Source organism: Balaenoptera acutorostrata, chromosome 2, assembly GCF_949987535.1.
Source record: "Balaenoptera acutorostrata chromosome 2, mBalAcu1.1, whole genome shotgun sequence".
NCBI lineage: Eukaryota > Metazoa > Chordata > Mammalia > Artiodactyla > Balaenopteridae > Balaenoptera > Balaenoptera acutorostrata.
This window is the reverse complement of record NC_080065.1, coordinates 148,378,729-148,400,857: the sequence shown is the minus strand read 5'-3', so window position 1 is coordinate 148,400,857 and position 22,129 is coordinate 148,378,729. Positions and strand designations below refer to the sequence as shown.

The following is a 22,129-nucleotide window of genomic DNA, read 5'->3' as shown; positions in this document are numbered from 1 at the left end:
AGGATTTTTAACACTTAGCTACAAAATAATGTATTTGACTTAGTTATATTGCAAAAAAATACTGTATTAAGATAGAGCTACATATTTGTTGATAATGTTTCACATGTTTATTTAGCAATCATCTTATTGGGGATTTTTAAGGGAAATCATGTTTAATTTTCAAAAGATATCTACATGTTTATCTTCATGCATATCACGTATAGTGATTTAAATGATACACTGTTCCACTTGGGAATAGTTATTTATTGATACTTAGCTCTATAATTTTCTTTACGTACATGAATTTCCTAAGTATGGTGTGATGCCAGTAAAGATGTTTATTGTACTGCATTCCTACAAAGTGGAAAAATGTAGTAATTAACTTCATAAATGATAATCGTTATTCTTAAGCAAAGTAGACTATGATCCTTGTGCCCTTTGTTTTCTGACATTCCGTATCTGTGCTGAAGAAAATTACTAACAATCCAATAATTCCTTGGTATTGCTTCAGTCATTCCATATAATAAAACTATGGGCTATAAACCATTATTATTCCCGTTTTCTAGATGAAGAAACTGAGGCAGAGAAAAGTTGGATAGTAAGTCTTGGCAGGGCCAGGATTTGAACCTGTGTAATCTGGAGTAAGAGCCTCTGCTTTTCCATTTTGTTGTACAAACAATAATAAGGAAAAACCTTTTTTTTTTTTAAATCGCGAATAGAGAAAAAGTCACAACTGGATTTTGTAATTGGCCTATGGTTCCTAACCTCAGACCAAGTAATAATAGAGCATTCCTACCACTTTTCTGATATAGTCGAAAGAATGAGCCTGTAGAGACTAGCTATAGGAAACTCTGGTTTTCTATTGCTCCAAGCTCAGAGGGACAAAGGCCAACTCTGGGTCTACAATTTTTCAGATGATTGGCGATCCCTTCTTTGCAACAGAATTCTGAAAGCAGTGGGTAACACTGAAAAGTGATTGCTCATTATATTAGAGAATAAAATAAATGTAAAATCTATCAACTTATCTCTGTTGCTGTATATTTTAAAATTTATCTCATTGCACTTAAAGTGAAGTCAAGATCAGAGAAAGAAGGCATCTTCAAATTTGGCAGATCCAAAAGAAAAAAGCATTAACAGGAAGATAATAATGTATTCCACAATTTTACTTCCAAATCCTAAAACACTGTGAGGGGCAGTAGAAAGAGTAATACTTGGGTGGCTCTCCTGGGTTTGTCATTAACTGGCTGTGTGACCTTTGGCAACTCAATGAGCATTAAAAATATTTAGCAGAGCTATTGGTCTAGGTCATTCGCCCTTTCTTCTACATGTTTAACAAAAATCCATAGTGACAGTCAGTCATAGAGATAACAATTTTTGACATAATCCCCAATGACCGCATCATTTGGTTAAATTTAATTTGACTTTCATTAGAGACAAAACTTGCTGCTACTAGTCAGAATAACACTGAGACTTTACAAAAGGGATGAAGGCCATCCAATGAATATGTACTTAGCTAAACATAAGGTCATGGAGTTAGACAGAAGACAAGACCAAAGTGAAAACTAATTTTTTTATGTGTCTGGAAGGTGAGAAATGGATGTTTAAATTGGATGCAGGAAGCCACGAGGGGCCAAGAGAATGACAGCTAGAGGAAGGTTACGGCAGCTGTGTTTGTAAAGGATTATGCTAACTCTGTTCTTCTGATAATTTCAAAGGACTTCAAGAAAATAAGATACTGGCTCCCTATATTTTTAATTTTAGGGGCTACAGAGAAGGGTTCTTTGGCTGTGAAAATAATCTGTGAGATTTCTTTCAATAAGAGATTTGGATTTTCAGCCTATAGTTTAAAGGAAGGTTTGCAATTCAAGTACTCTAAAAATGAAACAGCATGCTACAGAGCCACATTTAAGACATATATGAATAGTGCTGATGCTTTTAGAGAGCTGATTTGATGGGAGTGGGAGGAGCATGGCAGCAGAGCGCTGGTGTCACCACATGGGGTGGCCTTATTATACCTAATTTACAGCTGGGAAAATGGAGGCTTATAAAGGCTGAATTGACAGTTGTCAAACAACTGGTCAGTGGTAGAGTTGGGATCCCAATGATGTCTGACACCATTGTCCATATTCTTAACCACACCAAAGTTTTAGGCACAGAAGTCTTGAGCTTCACCCACTTCATACCCTTTCTGTCTTGTATATCTACTCCACACCCCAAACACATCTCTTTTAATTTCTTTGAAGTGAGGAGCATTATCATGCAAAACATGATCACACTGCTCACAAATAAAATTCACCTACAGGGAAGGAAGTGTTGGAGAATGAGACAGGGAAGAGGGGTCACACTTTGTAAGACAAACAAGTCCAACGAGACCACTGACCTCACACCATAGATTAGAATGCAGCATTTTTATTGTAAAAGTCCACATATTAAGCAATTCCCTTTGTGAAAAGGTTTTCAAATACATAGACCAGGAGCAGCTGAGAATTAAGAATTAGATTATGTATAATATATATTCATGTTGCCAATATTATGCACACATTGGAAAGCTAGCTTTTTTGAGTGTCCCCATTAACGGAATACATTTCAAGTGGACAATAATAACATGTTTCTCGTCATTGAAAATTTGCCAACAACTCTCCCAAAGAGTCAACATTTAATATGTTAACAATTCAAAACAAGAAAATAATTAATTCTATTTACATGTGTTTGAGGTTATATACTAGAGCACTGGTACAGTAAAGGTTTGTAAAATTGGCAGCTAAATGTATTTCAAGATTCATCCGGATGACTTGATCATGACTTTACATGGTTTTCTATTAACAATGCCACTTTCTCTTCTTTTCTACTCTTTTTAGATTATCTATAGCTATGATTGAATTCTGACTTAGAGTAATGATTGCCAAAAGGAAGAACTTGCAAAGAGTGCTATTTTAGAAAAATAAGGATTCAGGATGAGTACCTGAAAATGGAGCTCAACTCATCATGTTTGAAGCCTGGGACCACCACTTCATGCGAATACAGTATCGTTGAATGAGGACACAGTCATAGGCTCAACCTCCATGTAAGTCTTTCATTTGTCCTTTCATTTTTTAAATGTTAACTTCAGTACATTTTGGTTTTCACAGAGCATAGATTACTCCATTCTGAACACCAGTCAGGTGTGACTCCTGCTTATGCCTGCCATGTGTCCTCCGTGAAAGGGTGGATGGGTCAGAGCTGACTCACCTCCAAACCTGGAACAATAATACACAGGTTCTAATTATGCCCTATAGACTCATTTCTGTACATAAATGTAGGCTGTCAATATTGTTCTAAAAGGAGTATGGACTTTGCCTAAAGTAAATGTTTGATAATGAACAAAAATAGCCAAAATTCTTTGGATCCTTCTGTTTACTTCTACAAGATCAAATAGCACTGCATAATGCCCATGTGAAAAGATGAATCACTGGTTCCAGACCAGCTCAGAGAGATTCACCAGAAGCATATAAAGCCAGTTCACTTCCAACCACATTTATTGAGCGCCAGCTGTGTGCCAAGCACTATACAAGGTGCTGAGGACCCAACGAGGAAATGACAAGGATTCTGCCCACGAGGCACTCACAGTCACTAGAAGCAGATCTTGAGATGGAGAGTAAGTTCTGTTATGACCTATCATCCTAAAAGAAAGAAAAAATAGCAGCAAGCACACACATTTACTTTGTTCTCTATGAAACTGGGCATATTTCGAGGTGGCAGATGTCAGTTATCCAGTCTGTATTTTACTTAAGGTGTTTTAATATGTCATACGAGAAAAAAATAAGATGTTTGAATCGTCATGCATGAGGGAGAAGGTAGAGAAAATTCCTCCCTCCAATTCCAAATCCCAAACCCTTATAATTACATTCATGATTCTTTTACAGCCCAAAGACACAGAATAAAAGACAATACTTTATGATGTTAACTTCAATCCATTTGTTTGGCTCTAGAGAGATGCATGCATTAAACTTGAAGCATTCTACGTTACTGAAATATTTACATCATTGTACATGTGATGTGGAGGAAATTTTCCTCATATCTTGGGCTGGAGATGAAATAGATTTCTAGTATAGGCTCCTATATTTAAAGCAAGTTGTGATTTTTCTCAAATAAGGGAGATATCCTTTTGGGATCAAACTTACCACAACTTGACCCCAGATGAACAGAGGATACAGTTTTGGATCTTTTGCATCTAATTGTATTTTGAATTGAGTAAGGATACCACCACTGTAAATAGTCATGGCTTTCACTACTGCAATTCCTTTAGTGGAAAAAAAAATCTGGTTTCAATGTTCTTGCTCTAATTTCACTTTGCCTTGCAGGTTTGAGACACAGCAAACAGTATAGCTCAAATTACACTTACTTAACCACAGGAGAGTTGGGTGCAAACAATATGACATGAATACAATTTACCAGGTTAGAACATAGAAACAAATTCAGAGTATTATAAACCACTCAGGGGATTATATAAGTGGACTTAGGACATTCTCTCTCCATGAGATTTAGTGAGTAAGACCCACATCGGTAACACCCATACCTCTTCACAGGTAAAGGTAGGACACCCAGTAAACCAGATTGAACAAGCAGAAGGCAGTGGGGAAGAAGATCCGTGCATAGGAGTCCATCTTGGCAATACGGATGTGTATCCTCCCATGTCTCCAAGCTCCTGTTCGGCAGTCTTCGAAACAGCAGAAAAAACTGGCACAGTCCTTGCCGTCCAGACACTCATACCCATATTCCTCATCTCTCTCTTGAAGGTGTGTGGCGTTATTCATTTGAATGGTTGCTGATCGTGGGCGGATGTCAATGGTAGGGGCCTGAGATAAGGGTAGGGAAGGAGAGGGATCAGAGGTAGTTATACTTGCTAAAATCCTAGACCATTTCTCCACAGTGTCACCAATGTGAATGATGAATCTGAAAATGAGTACTCAGGGAATTGCTATGACATCATGATCTACAATGGTAAAATTGAACTTAGAAGGATAGCACATTTGCAGATATCAAATTTTGAGCTTAAGCAGTGCAGCTGAAAATAATACCACCAAGCTAATAGCTATAGCAAGAAGATTGAGCACCAAAAGAACTCAAAGTTTAAAGATTTAAATCAAACAACTACATGGAATCTTAGTCTAGTAAATATTAGATGTGAGGTTGGTTACATGAAGGCATTTAATGGTGTTGCACATGAGTAGAACAGAGAAATAAAAACGCATCAATTTTGAAATCAAATTTTGTGTCATGCTCCTCTATATAGGCAAATACTAACCCCATTACACTGAGCAAATGTATTAAATGCTTTTAATAGAAACTGTCAAGATATATATAAATGTAGAAGTTTCCTGAGTTTATACCACAATGGTATGACTTACTTATGTTTTAACGGAATATATAAGTACTTTGTCTAACGGTCACCATTTAGAAGCTTCAGAATGTCAGCAATATTAACCTACATGTGAGTGAAAAATTTTTTTAAATGTTACTAGCTATCAAACTGTCTGGCATGAGAAGAAACTAGTACCAATTAACTAAATGTTAATCTAATCTTTGCTGCTGCACCAATTACAAAATTGCTAGAAAACTCAAACATTTATTTAATGTTATTTGGATGAGTTAGTTTTAGGATAATACAAATACAAATCGTATTGTCTGTGAATCAGCTATCAGAATTCAGCTGAGAATAGAAATCTCATTAAATATTGCATGATAGAGCCAAAGGCCCCTGGATCACCCTGGAAGGAAGGGATGGGTGTTTGTTTGAACTTAAAGCATTTCAAAAAGACTGTATTATTTTTATAGAACTGACAGGTAGAGTTCAGGTCAGTGGAGATTATTGCATGTACTTATTGAAAAACAATGCTTTGTTGAATTAGGATTTACAGAGTCAAATTTTAGGGCATATATGGTATATATGGGCATATGTGGTATATATGGAACGTGGTAGGTACAACCAGTGAAACTGGATTCCATTTTTATCTGAGAAGAGAGGGTAAGTCTTGGCTTTGATGTTTAAAGAGGCCCACTTTACTAATGACATCTCATAGAGCTTAGAGAGATTTTTAGCCTCACGTTAGGTCAAAACCTCTGAATTAATGTAGGGTTGCTGAATCAATTCTAGAAATCTATAGAACTTTCTCCATCTTAAATGTGTTATCTCTAGTGGAATGCTTAAATGTCTGCTCATAAAAAATAAATAAAACACCATGTAAGCATTAATAGTTAAATTCAGCAGTTGCATGCAGTGAATTTCCATTCCAAAAAACATTATACCTTGAAGGAAAACATCCGAAGAAGCTTTGGGTTTGTAGACAGAAAAGAGAATCGCATTTTTTTTAATTAAAAGAAGAAAAAAAAAAAAAAAAAAAAAGAGAGACAAAATAAGATAAATTAAAAATACATTTTGAAAGCATAGCAAGTGAAATGAACTGAAATTGTAAACACAGAAGGACAGTTCTGAGCTTGGAATAAAGCATATGCCTAAAGTTGGAAAATGAAATTTGGTGATTGATTTATTGCTAGTGAAATTTTCAGTAAATTAATCCACAGTGATCTAACTGCAAAAGCCAGTATTGTTCACGTGTGAGGAAGCCTTCTATTGCCCGTTTTCCCTGTACAGAAATACTGATTGATTTTATTTTCTAATTATCATCAAGGAGGCCTTACTAGGAGAGCCTTGATACAATGAACCCAAGGGCATATTAAATGGGAAAATGAAATTTCAGCTTCTCATTCACAGCTTGGGCTCTTGATAGTTCTGATAAATCATCTAATTAATTGGCTTAAAAGGGGTAAATGCACGAAGTTCTCAGGTAATTTCATTTTTGCAGGTTCTTTAATTCTCTTTCTCCTCTGCCTTCTTTTCTTCTGCCATCTCATGACCCTGGCTTAAGGAATTCAAGTGTTTCTACCTCTGCAACAAAATCCACTCCACAATAGAGAGGACCAGAGGGCTTTGTCCTAAGCCAGTCCTCACATCCTTGTTTCTACTGGCAGGTAATAATGCTGAGTGTCAGCAGAACCATCTTTTGGGGGAAAAATGAAATAGCAAGTGAAGGAGGGGGAGAAAACAAAAAACAACACAACAAGGAAAATAAACTAAGGATAGAGAAAATGCAAAGGTAAAGAGAGGCAATACAGACAGAGAAAGAAAGGGCTGCATAAAGTATAGTGAATATTTGGGCAATTAAAGATAATTTCTTTTGCATTAATCGTCAAGAATAATGATGCTTCTTCACCTGTTATAATGTCTTACATTCAAATAAACATGTGCAATTTGTATCACCTGGGTTTCTGGAGATGCATCAGGATGCAATCTAGAATCGGCTAGATTCTGTGGTTATAATTCAGCTCCCCAAAGCCCACGGGTCAGAAAGCTGGCCACTATCATGACCCTCATAGCCCTTAGAGCAGAAGACCAGGAAAGGCTATAAATTCAGGAGTTCCTTTGCCCCAGTATTGTAAGGAAATGGACCTTAATTTTCAAGGGGCCTCCTATGAACCAAACACTGTGTTTAAGTGGGCAAATGGGTAGCTACATGCTCTTTTCAACATCCATAATAAAAGACAGTTGCTTTAGGCATTTATATTTATGCTTCATCAACTCTATTTAAAGTTAGGTGGCAAGGTGAAGCCATCCTACCTGTTTCCGAGTCACTGAACTCAATCCAGGTTGGTAACTGCATAAATCATCAACATCAACCACCATCATCAACTATAAATGTAAGGTACTATGTAATGGTTTTTACATCCATTACCACATTTATTCCTCACAGCAGTCTCATAAGATATGTCTTTTTTGTAATACTCATTTTATATATGAGAAAATGAAAAAGGGAGGCTAAAAAAATACATTTTAACTATAAAACCAATAGAAGTCCTCTGGCAATGCACACACACACACATTATTTGCAACAGTGTGGTGACCCCCGAAACTTTAAGAACCTTGTGGCTTCCTATTGGAAATCACTGGATGAAAAATTTAAGTTAAAACGTCAATAATTTAAAAATATTAGTTAAGAGGCAGAAAGATGAAAATCACTGAAACCTAAAATAACAAGCTACTAGAAGTTGAATGCATTGTTCAGCCATGGTTATACTCCCAATGAAATAAAGAGAGCAAGAGCCTCCCTTAGTGAATCAGGTCTCTCCCAAGTAACTGACGACCTTAATGAATCCTTATGGCCTGGCCAAACTCACACAGTCCCTTTTCATCTTGCGGCCCAAAGTGTGGACAGCCTGCAGATAGGCTAAGCAAGACCAAACCAAAACAAAACCAGGTGACCTCTCTGCATAAAAATGTCAAAGGTCCCAATAAGAAATGATACATACAGGGTTTTTCTTCTTTTTGTCTTTGTCCTTGCTTGGTTTCCGGTTGCTGACAAAATAATGCAGGGTGCCGTACTCCACCAAAGCAGAGAAGACAAAGATGAAGCAAACAGATACGAAGAGGTCCATTGCCGTGACATAGGAGACCTTGGGGAGCGACTTCCGGGCAATGGTGCTGAGGGTAGTCATGGTCAGGACGGTGGTAATGCCTGGAGGAAGACACAATAAAACAGATCGTGTGACCACATCAGCAGGTTGGATAACTGTGTCACTAATGACACCAAACGTGTTTTGTGACTCCTGAGGAGCAACCTCAGTATTGGGAAAGGAGGTGTAACTCAAATTCATTCACTCAGTTCACAGATGTGTACTGCCTGCCTACTATGTATCACCTACCGTATATGCTGAGAAACGTGCTGAAAATGTGCTGAGAAATAAAACAGACGTGGTCCCTGCCCATATGTCCCTTGTATTTCGGCGAAAGACAGACACCACCATGGATCAAGTAAGCGAAGAAAAGTATAATTACAAATTATGGTGTGTGCTATGCAGAAGAGCAGGGATGGTGAGCACCTACTTAGATGGAAGGCCTCTCTGAGGAGGTGATATTTAAGGCGAAGCTTAAAAAATTAGAAGAAACCAACCTTTTGGCTATTAGCACTAAAAAAATTAAAGGGAGGTTGTGAGGAAGGGAAACCTTATCTGGTTTTGAATTTTTAAAATACCTGGCTTCTGGGGATGGGCGGGGAAATCACGGTGACGCTGGGGAAGTAGACGTCCAATCACGCAGAGCGTGCACAGGAGTTCGCATTGTATTCAAAGTGCAAGGAGAAGTCATTTAAAAGTATTAAATAGAGGAGGTGCGTTGTGCGCGACTGACATGTTATGATGGATAAATTCTTTAGAGGCTATTTGTGATGAAAATAGGTTTCTCAGAAGTAATATCATAACTAATATTTACTGAAAACTTCCTCGTGCCAGGCACTCTGATAAGCATTTTATGTGCATTCTCTCTTTGAATCTTTACAGCAGATATTTTCATTTTGATTTTATAGTTGAGGAAAAGGAGGCTAAAGGACCAGCGCCATGTCAGACGGTAAAGTAGCAGAAGGATTTAAACATAAAAATTAAATGTCTGATTTCAAAACACTTCTTTTCCCCCTTGTGCAACAGTACCCAAGCAAACTAGTCCTCCCCAATAATTGTTTAATAACAAAGAACAAAGTTAAGACAACCTATATGTATTCTACAGGGGAAGGGTCAGGGGCTTACCTTCTGTAACAGCTATGTTAATTATAATAAAGGCAACACAGATTCAGTATCTGCATAGGTTATAGCTCCAGTTATAGGAACTTAAGTCACTTCAACAGTCTAAATTTCTGTATCTGTTAGTGATCATGGAGTCTTCCATCTCCCTGTCTAGTCTATATACTTTGTGACAACAGATAAGAAATATATCTTGATGTCCATTGTAATCCCATAGTGAGTATAGTGCTAGGACTCAATAAATATCAAATGAATAAATAAAACAATTGAAGAATAGTGTATATATGAAAGACTAGAGACTCAACCTACATTTGAAAATAGGAATCCACATTGATGACTTGGGGGAGGATAGTTTTAATTGCACAGAACAGTATCTAACACTTAAGAATCTCTTCCTTTGGCCAAGTACTACGTTAAGTACTTGTATAATTAATTATCCCACAAAATCCTCACAATGAGGTAAGCACTGTTATCCTTGTTTGTTTGTTTGTTTGTTTTTTGGCAGGTGAAAAAAACTGAGCACAGAAGGAATAAACTAGTTAAGTGATAGAGATGACATACAAGCCTAGCAAGTCTGACTTTAAACGCAATGCTCTGAACCACATTGTTGTACTTCCTCTCTATAAATAGGTCCATAATATGCAGGATGAAGCACCACACACTTGGGAGCTATTGTAAATTCCTAATTTGGGATATGATGTAGATATGTGGGTCTTCCATGTTGTCATGATGGAAACATAAGAATGGGCAAGTTTCTCAATTACAGACGGGATGGTAGTGACTGGGGGAACTCCCTAAGGCTCTTGGGAAGACTAAATTAAATAATGCACATAAGAGTGACAATTCCTAGTAAAGTCTCAATAAATAGAAGGTGTTATTATCATTTATTTTAGAGAAGAAAGATCTGCTTCTCAAACTAAAAAAAGCTTCACTTAGGTTGTCTATACATTAATTCATGTAGAAGTTTTTGATTATACCTAATCACAGCTGATATTTTTGTGGGGGAATTTCAAAACTAAATGGGCACTTTGGTCTTCACTCCACATTCAGGCCTCAAACCACACATGACCTATGAGAAGTGAAAATGTCAATATTCAGAGTAGACACCATGGATAAGTTCACTTAAGACAATGTGGCCCGTCTCATATTATTAGGCTACATGGAAGTTCATCCCAGCCATGTAAAAGAAGACTCTTCAAAAAATGCTGCAAGATATTTTCCGGTCTGCCTGGAGGCACAGGGAAGAGAACAATGAAGAATAGACAAATGGTAGTTTTAAGTGACTTACCAACAACAAGATAGCCTGATGTGGTTTTTTTGTTTGTTTTTAATGTGGTTTTTAAGCCTAGTTTTGCCAAGCAAAGAAATTAGAGTTCTCTTACCTGAGATACATGAAAAATATCCATAGCTTTTTTCAATTCCTCCAGTCTTGGCATGAAGTAAGCTCTTCAGGCATGTTACCTTACCTCATAACTTGGGTGAAAAATACCAATTCATATTGTCCTTGTTTCATCCATCATCCTTACATCATGATTAAACCTCACCAGCTACCACTTGTGTACCAAACTACACTCAAGTGTTGTAAGTTCCAAAATGAATATTCCCTATTCTGTGGTGATCTGAGTTTAGAAAGCAGTCAATCTCTGAGCCACATGGGTATATTTATCTCACTCATCAAACAGCTTGGCTCTCTAACTGTTCTATGGCAATAAACTTGAAGTTCACAGGTGTTTAATGTCATCTGGTTCAACTCTTGATTGTAAACACTGGAAAAGGTAATTGGACTCAGTGAAATCTAGGTCAGTGTTCTTAAGCCTGATCACACATTAGAATCACCTGGGAATTTTTTTTTTTTTTTTTAATCCTGACACCCAGCCCATGCTGTCAACAAATTAAATAAGCATCTCTTGGGGTTGGACTATGGCAGCTGTAATTTTAAAGGTCCCCTACTGACTTAAATGTGCAGTTAAATCTAAGAAGCACTGATCTAAAGTGAGACAGCAACGCTAAAACAGAGAAACCGGCTCAGCTCAGCACCCTACCTTTTCCCACAGCTGGCCTTCAACAAGGTCTCACCCAGAGCAAATCTAGGTGTCAATCAGCCAAGGTGCAGATCTACTATCTGCTGGCTGTGTGACCTTGTAAATGTCATTTAACCTTACAGCGCCTCTGCTTCCTTAGCTCTAAAAGTGTGATAATAACCTTTATTATCATTACAACTTCTACATGCAGCTGTTGTGAAGAGTAGAAAAAGCATGGGGACCATGTTGAAGACGCCTGACTTACAGTAAACGATGAACAAATAAGAGGAGCCACCTACCTGCTATGTGCTTGGGGACCCGTCCCTTGTTCCTCAGCCCACTCACCTTGATCCCTTCTCCCACCATGGTCTTTTGCCAGTGAGCACTCATTGAATAAGTGGTGGAAATGAGCTACTACAGTGGTCTTAAGAGGGATTTTGACCAGCAGGAACTAGACTTCAAGAGAAGAGATTGATTTAAAATCCTTCCCTTAAAATATTTTTGGAATGGGTAGATTGGAATGCATCAGTGCATTTTTTCCATCCTTTCATAAGTGCATACATTCCTTGAATAATCATTGAGGTACCAGCCATGTGCCAGGCACTATACTGGGAGTGAAAAAGACATTTACATTCTGATGTAACAGACATATAAGCATGTAATGCAATACACTACTCACAATCACAGGTAATAGTCCTAAAGTAATAGACTCAGCATATTTTGGGTTTGTCTTAGCATGTAGCATTAGACAGGACATTATAATTGTTAAATAGAGCCTGTAACATAAAGTACCTCATATAACAGAAAAACTCAAAATAACTTTATTTTGAAACAGATGGGAGACTAAATTAGGTTTGGAGGAGAACAAAAATGCAAATGATGTCTTTTTTTTTCCCAGTAATCATTTCTGCCCTCAGTTTTAATAACGTGGTACAGATCACTTTGTCAGAAAATGACTATAATTGCTAACATTTCTGAGGCCCTACTATGCTTTGTGCACTTTGCATGGAATACCTAATTTCACCTAATAAAACCCCACAGTTAGGTACAGGAAATGATATATGTTTCACATGTGAGTAAAATGTGATTTGCAGAGACTAAAGGGCATATCCAAGGCCATACCGTATGTGTGGGTTGAAATCCAGATTCTCTGGACTTCAAAATCCAAGCTCTTAACTATTACATGATACTGCCTCTCTAGTCAAAGAGTGAGCAAGAAATATGGTTCTAGTTTTCATACAGATGATAAAAGAGGACAGTGGTTTTATAATTCATTTTTCAGTAGTTAAGTCTCTAGGAAATTTTATGTAGTATGAGAATTTTATTCATGGGCTTAGCCTCCAGTGTCCCTGTGAGTCTGTGGCTTTGTCATAATCTACGTGAGTCCTCTTTCCTTGTGTGAGGAAAAAGATGTGAAACTCCAAGACAGATATCACCATATACAAGAGATCAAGCAAATTGCAAATAATCTTAAAAGTGGAGAGCGGGGTCCCAAAATTTCACAGGTAATTATGTTTTCCCCAAAATAATCTTTTCAATGGTTCTTCTATAAGGAGCCAATTACTGTGTATGTATGTCTTCAAATGTCACGATAATTATGCATGTTGAAATTAATCAATAGCCAGTGGTGTGCTAGTAAATGTGTAACAATTGATTCCCTAGAAAAAAGGTGCCCCTGATTTTTAGTGTTTGCCTATTTCCGTGTTGTTAATATTTTCACCTTGGTTGATTTCACTACCAATGTGGCATCACTGAACACAACGTTGGGAAAAGATAAACACAATCAGCTCTCATGAGCTGGTGTGAGCAGCTCTACTGTACTACTGCCCGGAGATCAAAACAAAAAAATCTACTGAAAAGAAAAGTTTTTCCCCCCACAACCCCCAGTTTATTTAAAAACTTACTGAAGAAAGCCTATGGAGGTAATTTAGCAAAACAAAACTAGGAAACTTTATACACTGCTTCTTTTTTTTAACATGCTAGTTTTCTTTAAAATGAAACAAATGGCATTTCTATGTAATTGATGACTGAATTAAAAGCAAGTCAGTTTTTAAAGGGGAATAAGGATTAGTCATATTTGGTACTTACCTTGGGACAGTACAACACAAAGAATTGTGTCTCACCTAGAGAAGTTCTGGCTGGAACAGCATCCTTATTGATCCAGAAGGACACCCAGGATAGGACAACGATGAGTGTGCAGGGGATGTAGGTCTGGATGGTGAAGTATCCCATTCTTCTGCTCAGCTCAAAATAGACGGTCATGACCACGTAATCTCCTGGAACAGAGCAAAGATAGGCCATGAAAACCCTTAACAAAATTGGAAAGTGCTTGAAAATAAGCACGGATATAACTCTTATGTGCACTTGAAAGTTTTAACCCACCTGTTTTAAGAACAAAAACGACAAAAAGCAAAACCCAACCTGCGCTGAATTCTGATCCTTTTAGAAGCAATGTGATTACTGATGGAAGGAAACATTTTTGAGCACATTGCTCCTATTTTCTTCTTTCCTGTGATTTTTGACATTGTCTTCTCTGCCTACTTAATACACACAATGTGAAATTTTTTGTTCGGTGGAGAGGGAAAGAAACAGTGTTTCTACTCTGCCTTTCTTGCCTGCAAGGAATCCTAAGGTTTGTAACAATTTCCTCTTGTTCTCAGGACCTTTCTCCATACAAACCAGAGAGAAATATCCTGGTGCTTGGTACTAATAAATGACTATTTTACTCAGTTTATAACCACATTTCTATGCTGAGACATTTTCTCATATTTCCGTTGAATCCTGTGATTTTCCTTCATAGCAGTTAACTTCAGTTTGTAATTTCTCATTCATTTGTGTGGTTATTTTTGTAATATCTGTCCCACCTATTAGACTTTATCTGCAGGAGTCCACAGACTGTGCCTACTCTAGCCCATCACTGCCCTATCAGTACTTAGTATCCTGCTTGATTCCAAACAGGCATTCAGTAACATTTGCTGAGTAAATGATTAAATGAATGAATATATTTATATATTTAAATATAGAGAAAGAAACAAAAATCAATAAGTTGTATTCTGGAACATTTGGGTTACAAAGGAGTTTACGTAAATAATACAGAGAGTAATCAAGGAATCCAAGAACGACCATATAGCTATGCATGAGAACAATGTAATGTGACAGAATCCCAAGTCTCTGATTCGTTAAAATCATGATGCATGCATTGTTTTTAAAATTCCATGTCTTTCATTTTGTATGATTCCAAGTGAAATTCTACAAAATTATAATTTTTAAAGTTAGAAAATATACTATAGAGACATATCCCAGTTACTATATATTTGTTTCTTTATAGTACTGTTAGAGAACATCAGTTTCAAAGACTATATCTGCTCTCCTAATGTGAGGCAAAACATGAGACCACTTTTCAAATGTTGCTTCTTTTTTCTTTACTAAATTGTAATTTGTCCTAAAATGCATGGACAATGAAATCCCAATCATGTGTTTTAGTTGAATTACTTGCCTTCATGTCTGTGTTTCTCTCCTTACTTAGATGATTTAGATCTGATTCGAAAATAAGGCACTTTAGAAGCTTCATGGGGAGAAGACTGACTTAGCTGGGTGAATTTTTACTACTTAGTCCACTTCTTCCTTCCCCCTCTCAAGCTTCACTGCACACCCTTCTAAGCTGCTGAGATGGAAAACCCTTCACTGGGTACTCTTCAAGGGAGTAAAGACTCCCCTCACCCTGCATTGTTTCCTAAGTGGGGTTATGAATACCTCCTAATACTGCCCTTCGGTGGATTGATGGACTGTCACTTGTCTAATTCAGTATCCTGGTTAAGGCAACATTAGTGACCCAGACACTAATTAGGGAATTAGGCTCCCATGGGAACACTGGTTCCCTGTCCAAGAGCAGTAATTAGCCATTATTTAGCAATTATCCCTGAAAAGTTAAAGGTAGGAATTTTCTTATTGATCGTAACTAGATTTTGGTTAGTTCCCTGAGATGATGCTTCTCTGTGTTGATTTATTTGGACTTAAGCTATTTAAGTCATAGCATTTCATAAATTTGTTTGGTCTTTGCTTTTGTTCTAATTTAGAATATAACAGATGCAGGCGATGATTGAGGAATAAAGACATTTAACTTGAGATGATCCCTATTAATATCTATCTTTTTCTTTCCTGTTTCTTTGATCACAATACCAGAGGCGAATTCAAGTTTCTTATTCTACATAGGAAACCCAAAGAAAGAGACATTTTCTTTTTAAATAATAATATTCAGGGGCACTTTTTCTCCCTATTTCCCAAGTCCTTGAGAATACTCTGCATATTTTAAACATGTGTTTAAATGAAACTTTATGAATTATAATATTTTAGATAAATCTAGACAATTTTAGTAACTCCTTTTTTACTCCTTATCATGTAAGTGAATGAGAATCTACACTTTGGCATTAATGATCTGACTCCTTTTAAAGGTGAACTTTAATTTTGCCTCAAGCGAACAGATAATTATCTCAATTTAATTCTCCACTTCCCTTTAGGTCAGAATCTAAACTTCCACAGCCTATTTATCTATCAATTTCTATTTTAAGGTAATAGCTTCTGAGTATCTTTCATCTTTGCCAGCAAATCCAAAGCTTTTCTGTCACTAGATTATGGATTCAAACTTGGGAACAGGCCATTTAAAAGCAAAGCAGCTTCACAGTGACAGCCTGATGCCTGTCTTATATCTAAGGCTCTATCACTTTTTGTATTTTTAAAAACTCTCCGGCTGAGAACCCTATAAAATCAAATCTCCTGAAAGTGCCACATCAGTGATTTCCCCAAGCCCAAAAGGTTTAAAGTCAAAGGTGGTTATTTCAGCCACTTCAAATTTATTCTCTCTATTGATTTATTCTAACATATGATATTTAAAGTCATAGCATTTTATAAATTAGTTTGGTTCCCTGTTTTTGCCCTAATTTAGAATGTAACACACACAGGCTATGACTGAGTAGAGAGGACATATAAGTTGAATAACACCCATTAATGTTCAGTTTTTATTTTTTGTAAGATTCTTATGTCTAGTTTTAGGAAGACAGTAACAGTTCAGTGAATAATGAACTTCAGTTATTATTTTTTCAGTTGTGATGTTAACCATTTGAAAGCTTTAAAATTCAGATTTATTGGAGTGTTTAGGCTCTTATTTCATACATGAAGCTATCTCCTCTTACAAACTTAAAGATTCCATGATAGATACATCTTCCCCTCCAGTGAATGCCTGAAATACTAAAATAACTATTTTCTAGTTACCAGGAATGAGGACCTACTATGTGCAGACACTGGGCTGTATGGTTTGCATATATTATCTTTAAACCTCCTAAACGTTTTGTCAGGATGCTGAAAAAACTAAAACCACTTTGTTCCTCTTCCAAGTTTCTTACTCCACTTAAATATAGTTGAATAGAGTATATATTCCCTACCAGGTTAAGTTGACGGCATAATTAGTGTTAATATTCTCTTCCTTACATTCCTTTCTCTAGTCTCTTTATTTGTCAACAAATATTTTTAATCACTTTTATGCAAAGAGCACTATATAAGGTAACGTGGAGATACAGACCGATGGAATCTCACAGACTGATTCTAAATTAAATGGATTAAATGAGAACAAGATTATTTTGTCTCTTACTACAACTCAGAGAGACAGAGAGAGAGGTGTTGAGACAATGCAGTAGATCTTCCTTTATCACTCCTCATTGAATCTGAGGCATAATTCCACAGGGCTGGTTTTGACCACAGGCAGGCAGGAGAGTTTGTTGGCTACAACTTCATTTAGGAAAAGGGTTTTCTGAAATTAGATCCGTACCTCACCTAACACAACAATAAATTTAAGATGTACTGAAGATTCAAATTTAAGCATGAATATAAATACTACATAAGGAAAAAATATAATAAAACATCTTCATAACCTTAGTGTGGAAAAGGCTTTGTCAAGTACACCATAAAACAAACATAAAGGAGAAAAAAAGTACAGGTTTACCATGTAAAACTTAGAACTTCTGTATTATAGATATTTTTCCTTTAAATCATTTTAGAAGGCAAAATACCACATTTGAATATTTCCCAAATAAATAAGAAATCAAAGGCTAATATCACTGATACATAAATAATGCTCTTAATTATTGAGAAAGAGACCCACATTTTTAACTAGGCTGAAAAAAATGAATGGACAATTCATAGATACTAAATAGAAGAAAAGATTCTCAACTTCAGTAGTGATCAGTGAAATGCAAAGTAAAATCATAGTATTTCATTTTTAGCCTATCATATCAGGGAAAAAAATAAACTGGTAATTTCTAGTACTGACAAAACATGGACAGAGAACAGAGCTACACACTCTTGGTAGGGGTGTACACTGACGTAAGCTGGAAGGTAATCTGGAAGCACGTAACAATATATTTTACTTCTAGATATTTGGAATAAACACTGCAAAGAAAATGTTTATTAAATATTGCCTTTCAATTGGCACCAAGTTTTTTTCAACATTCGCTCCATGCCCAAAAGTATGAGTAGAATACCCAGTCCTTGGGCAGAATCCCAATCCCTGACTTTATGCACCTAGAGCACTGTGGGAGAGAAAAGCCTTGCAAATTCAATCAGCTGCTAACTTTTATGCATGTCACTCCCAAGTGTTTCTGCATCTGTTACTCACCAACCATTCCCAGTCATGGCTTAGGCTCTCAGCTCTTCTGGAATTGCATTCAACATTTTTCCGGCAACTAGGTCCTTGGAGGTCAAGAGAAGGCAAAAATACCTAAACTGTAATCCTTGCCATGAGGGAGTCCTCAGGCTAAGAAAGACATATGAATATAGCGTCACTACTCCAAGGCACAAGGACTCTAATAAAACACACAGATGCTAATTTATCTTACACACCCTGATTAGATAAAGTTTCTGGCAAGCACATTTTTGAAAGTTCTGCTTAAATGTCAATCTTCCCAAACCTTTAGAGATCCATGCTCCTCTTCACAGAAAGTCCAAACTCCTTAGTGTGGCATGCAAGGCTATCTGTAATTTGAATTTAATCTAGGTTTCTCTCCCTCTCATTATTCCCTTCATGTTCTCTAAGCCCTAGACAAAGTAAATTAAATATTTTCATTTCATGCTTCTATGGTTTTCCTGTCTTTATTCTTCCTGGCATCATATCTCTCCCAGATTCCCAGCTTATCTCTTCAATCCTTTTCCTCATTCCAACCTTCCAGCTGCCCCCAACACCAGCACACACTACACACATATACCCTGTACTGTGACTAGACCTGTGCTAAGTGGTAGCCATCTTAAGTAAAATTGAAAACTAAAAAAAATTTTAAATTCTATTTCCTCAGTTGATCAAGCCACACTTCAAGTGCTGTTAACAGCTATTTATATATTTATTTATAAAATTATAAAAATTACTAAATTATAGAAAGCTCAGTTGGACAGTGCTGGTCTAAGCTAATCTTTCTAGAATGCATTTATGCTCATGCCATTCCCTTCAAGTTTTTCAGAATAAAATCCATTCTACTCAACACACGATTCTAGTCCATTTTGCCCTGGTCCACAATGAACCATCCCAGCTGTGTCTCACACCATTTATAATCTCTCCATTTTATGCCCACCCAACCTGATTTACCCTCTGCTCTCCCGAGGGGTACTGTTAATTCTTTTGTCCTCATTTGCCTATGTTGCCTCCAATTTCTGCAATACTTTCCACACCTCCAATCATGTCATATACATATACCTCCAAACCCTTCCACTGTTGTCCATTGATATCAGCACACATTAAAAGTCTTTAACTTGTCCTGTAAGACTTCGTGTCGTCTTTTCCCTGACTATTCTCCAGCTTCATCTTAAATAGTATTTCTTTACACTCCAGCTGGGGTTCTTGCAGTTCCTTAAATGCTCCCTGCTACCTCTCACGTTAGGGTCTTTTCACATGCTGACTCCCTCAGCTCAAAGTCTAACATCCCCATCTCTACTTAACTCCATTCTTTCTTCAGATGTCAATTAATGTATCCCATCATCAGAGATGCCATTATTCGATCAGATGTTCTCAGTAAGATCTCATAGCACCACATGACTCTCATAGAGCTGATCTTAATTGGAAGTATATGACTGGTGTGAATATTGAATTACATTTTAGACTATAATTAACCCATGAGCTCCATGACAGAAGTAGCTATAGCTATTTAGCTCACTATTTCATTCTCAGCATCTAGTACAGTGCCTGGTACACAGAAGGAATTCAACAATTATTTGTTAAATGAATAAATGCTGTAGCTCAGATGGCCATGAAAAAAAATTCCGGATCAACTATACACCCAAAGCATTTAAGACCAAGGCAGAGATCAACATGGGCTTTTAAAATATTAAACGTTACTTTAGAAATTATTGCTTCTGGAAATATTTTTTACTGGATACCTTGCTGAACTTAATCCCCAAAGATGTGGATATAAGGTCACAGTGAGCTGTTAGTAGTCTTAGCTGCTTGCCAAGCAGAAAAAAAAGAAGAAAAATCAGCTGCATCAGAGTGGCTGCATAATGCTTATTAAAGAATCGATTGGTGATTTGAGCGTCTCAGCTAGATGCACTTAGGGAGGGAAGAGGACAGAGGGCTGAAACAGCCATCACAGTCTTCCACGTTAAGTCTAATACGAGTGTTTTCATTTCAAAACTTCACCATTATTATTTCATCTGTTGTTTGTTCTAGCTCATATGGCAATGAAAAAAACAAAATGGCAATTGGGGAGAATACAATGAAAAATAAAAAGTGTAATTTATAATTATTTTCCAGGCTAAATCCATCTTTTCAAGACTCCCTCTGACTTCTGCACTGAGGAAAGGGAGCACAGATTTGTCTTGAAGAACAGGAGCTGCTCCAAGTGAGAAGCCAAGGTGGAGTCCAGAATTCCTGCAAGGGTGCCTTGTTGGGGTTTAGCTGTTAGAAAATGGGGAGTGAGGGAAGCAGGCAAGGGCAGCAGAAAAAAAGCTAAGCATGGATTTGCTTCAGCCTGAGGAGGAGAGCTTCCAGGAGGTTCTGGAACAAACTGCGCCACAGAGTTTGTCCCACCCTGAGGCCAGAGCAGCAGTCATTTGTACTCCACAGGCTAAGCTGGGGTGGTCTTAATCTCCTAGTTCATATGGCTCTCTGCTGGTCAAAGGCCGTCCTCCAGAGAAGCGGACGGTGCCGCGCTGTCAGCAGCCAACCCTTGCAGCACCTGAGCAATGGGTGCGCCTGCTCAGAAAAGTCATGGGAAGGAGGGGGCATCAGAAGCGTCCACTGCAAGGACTGTGGTGTCAGGCTGGGTTCAGAAGTTCTAGTCCTGTCACTCACTGGTTGTATGATTTTAGGCAAGTGCCTTAACGCTGAGTCTTGACTTCCTTATCTGTAAAGTAGGGATGATAAGAGAATATACCTCACAGGGTTATCATGAACATAAAAAGAGTTAAGACATATAACGTGCCTGGTAAATTCCTGGCACACAGGAAAAGACCTATTAATGTCAGTTATGATTACAAAGTAGTGTAATCTGTGGAATATAATTAACACCATTCTGGCACATACAAGCATAGAAGTGCTACTAAACGTTCAAAAGAGAATTAAAGTTAGAAAGGGCCCTAGCATTTATATCAATCAAGTCTATCCTCTTCAAGGTTAAACAGTTGAGACCCATTGAAAAAGACAGGTGTTTTATCCAAGGACACAGAGTGGCAGACCCAAGACTCCCTCCCGCCTCCCAAACCAGTACTCTTTTTGTAGTAAACAGCCTGCCGATTTTGAGCCAGTGGTAAGGATCATGGAGATAAAGCAAAAAAGCAGAAAGTTGAGCAATTACTGAATGGGGTTAATATAGAAAGCTGGTATGGATGACTGGGGGCCCCAATCATAACAAGAAAAATTCCTTTCATTTGCTCTTAAACCTTATATAATAGACCTGTTACTTTTAGGAGGATTGAAATTCATTTGTCTAGAATGCCAGCCTAACTTAACAACCGTTCTAGAATTCTCCTCTTGGAGAACAGCTCTAGATGAAAGGAAATTCAATATTGGCAAAGCCTCGAGATAGTGGTTTTTTCTAGGTTCAAACAGGACCTAGGTATTTGCTAAGATCTCAGTTCTCTGCACTCCTTTCTAGAACACTCTTTTTATTAGTGTAATAGCTTCTCTTCCTCACCCTCTGAAAAAGCCACCACTGATTCTTAGCTCAACAGGGCTTTTGTAATTTTGAGCCCATCATCAAATTCTGACATTGTAGCAAATGAATCCACCTTGGGATTTGTATAAATAAAACAACTCTGTCTCAGAAATCTAAAGCTGAAGATACAAATGAATGCATTTGCTACTTTGATCCATTCAAAATAAATGTAGTGTCCCAGTGTAATTAAACTTAACTCTTACAAACATCTGATAGTAAAACATGTTTTACATAAGGGCAGAGTAGTTTACTGTAGTGGAAAATATACAGGATCCAGTCCCAGAATTCAGGTACTAGTGATGTCATTAACAAGGTGCAGGGATTTGGGTAAAT

General features: G+C 37.3%; 1 protein-coding gene across 2 annotated transcripts in view; it reads right to left on the bottom strand.

Annotated features, from left to right (window-relative positions):
• Positions 1 to 2,372: 2,372 nt before the first annotated feature.
• GABRG2 (gamma-aminobutyric acid type A receptor subunit gamma2) overlaps positions 2,373 to 22,129 on the bottom strand; it is a 133,494-nt gene continuing 113,737 nt past the window's right edge. Inside the window, exons 7-10 of one of the 2 annotated variants that reach the window (XM_007171411.3) lie at positions 13,730 to 13,882; positions 8,323 to 8,528; positions 6,265 to 6,288; positions 2,373 to 4,814 (exon numbers count right to left, since the gene is read on the bottom strand). In XM_007171411.3, the coding sequence (XP_007171473.1) occupies positions 4,539 to 4,814; positions 6,265 to 6,288; positions 8,323 to 8,528; positions 13,730 to 13,882 (659 nt within the window). In that variant the 3' untranslated portion in view covers positions 2,373 to 4,538. The remainder of the gene's footprint in view (positions 4,815 to 6,264; positions 6,289 to 8,322; positions 8,529 to 13,729; positions 13,883 to 22,129) is intronic. The other variant, XM_007171412.3, reaches the window with a different exon arrangement.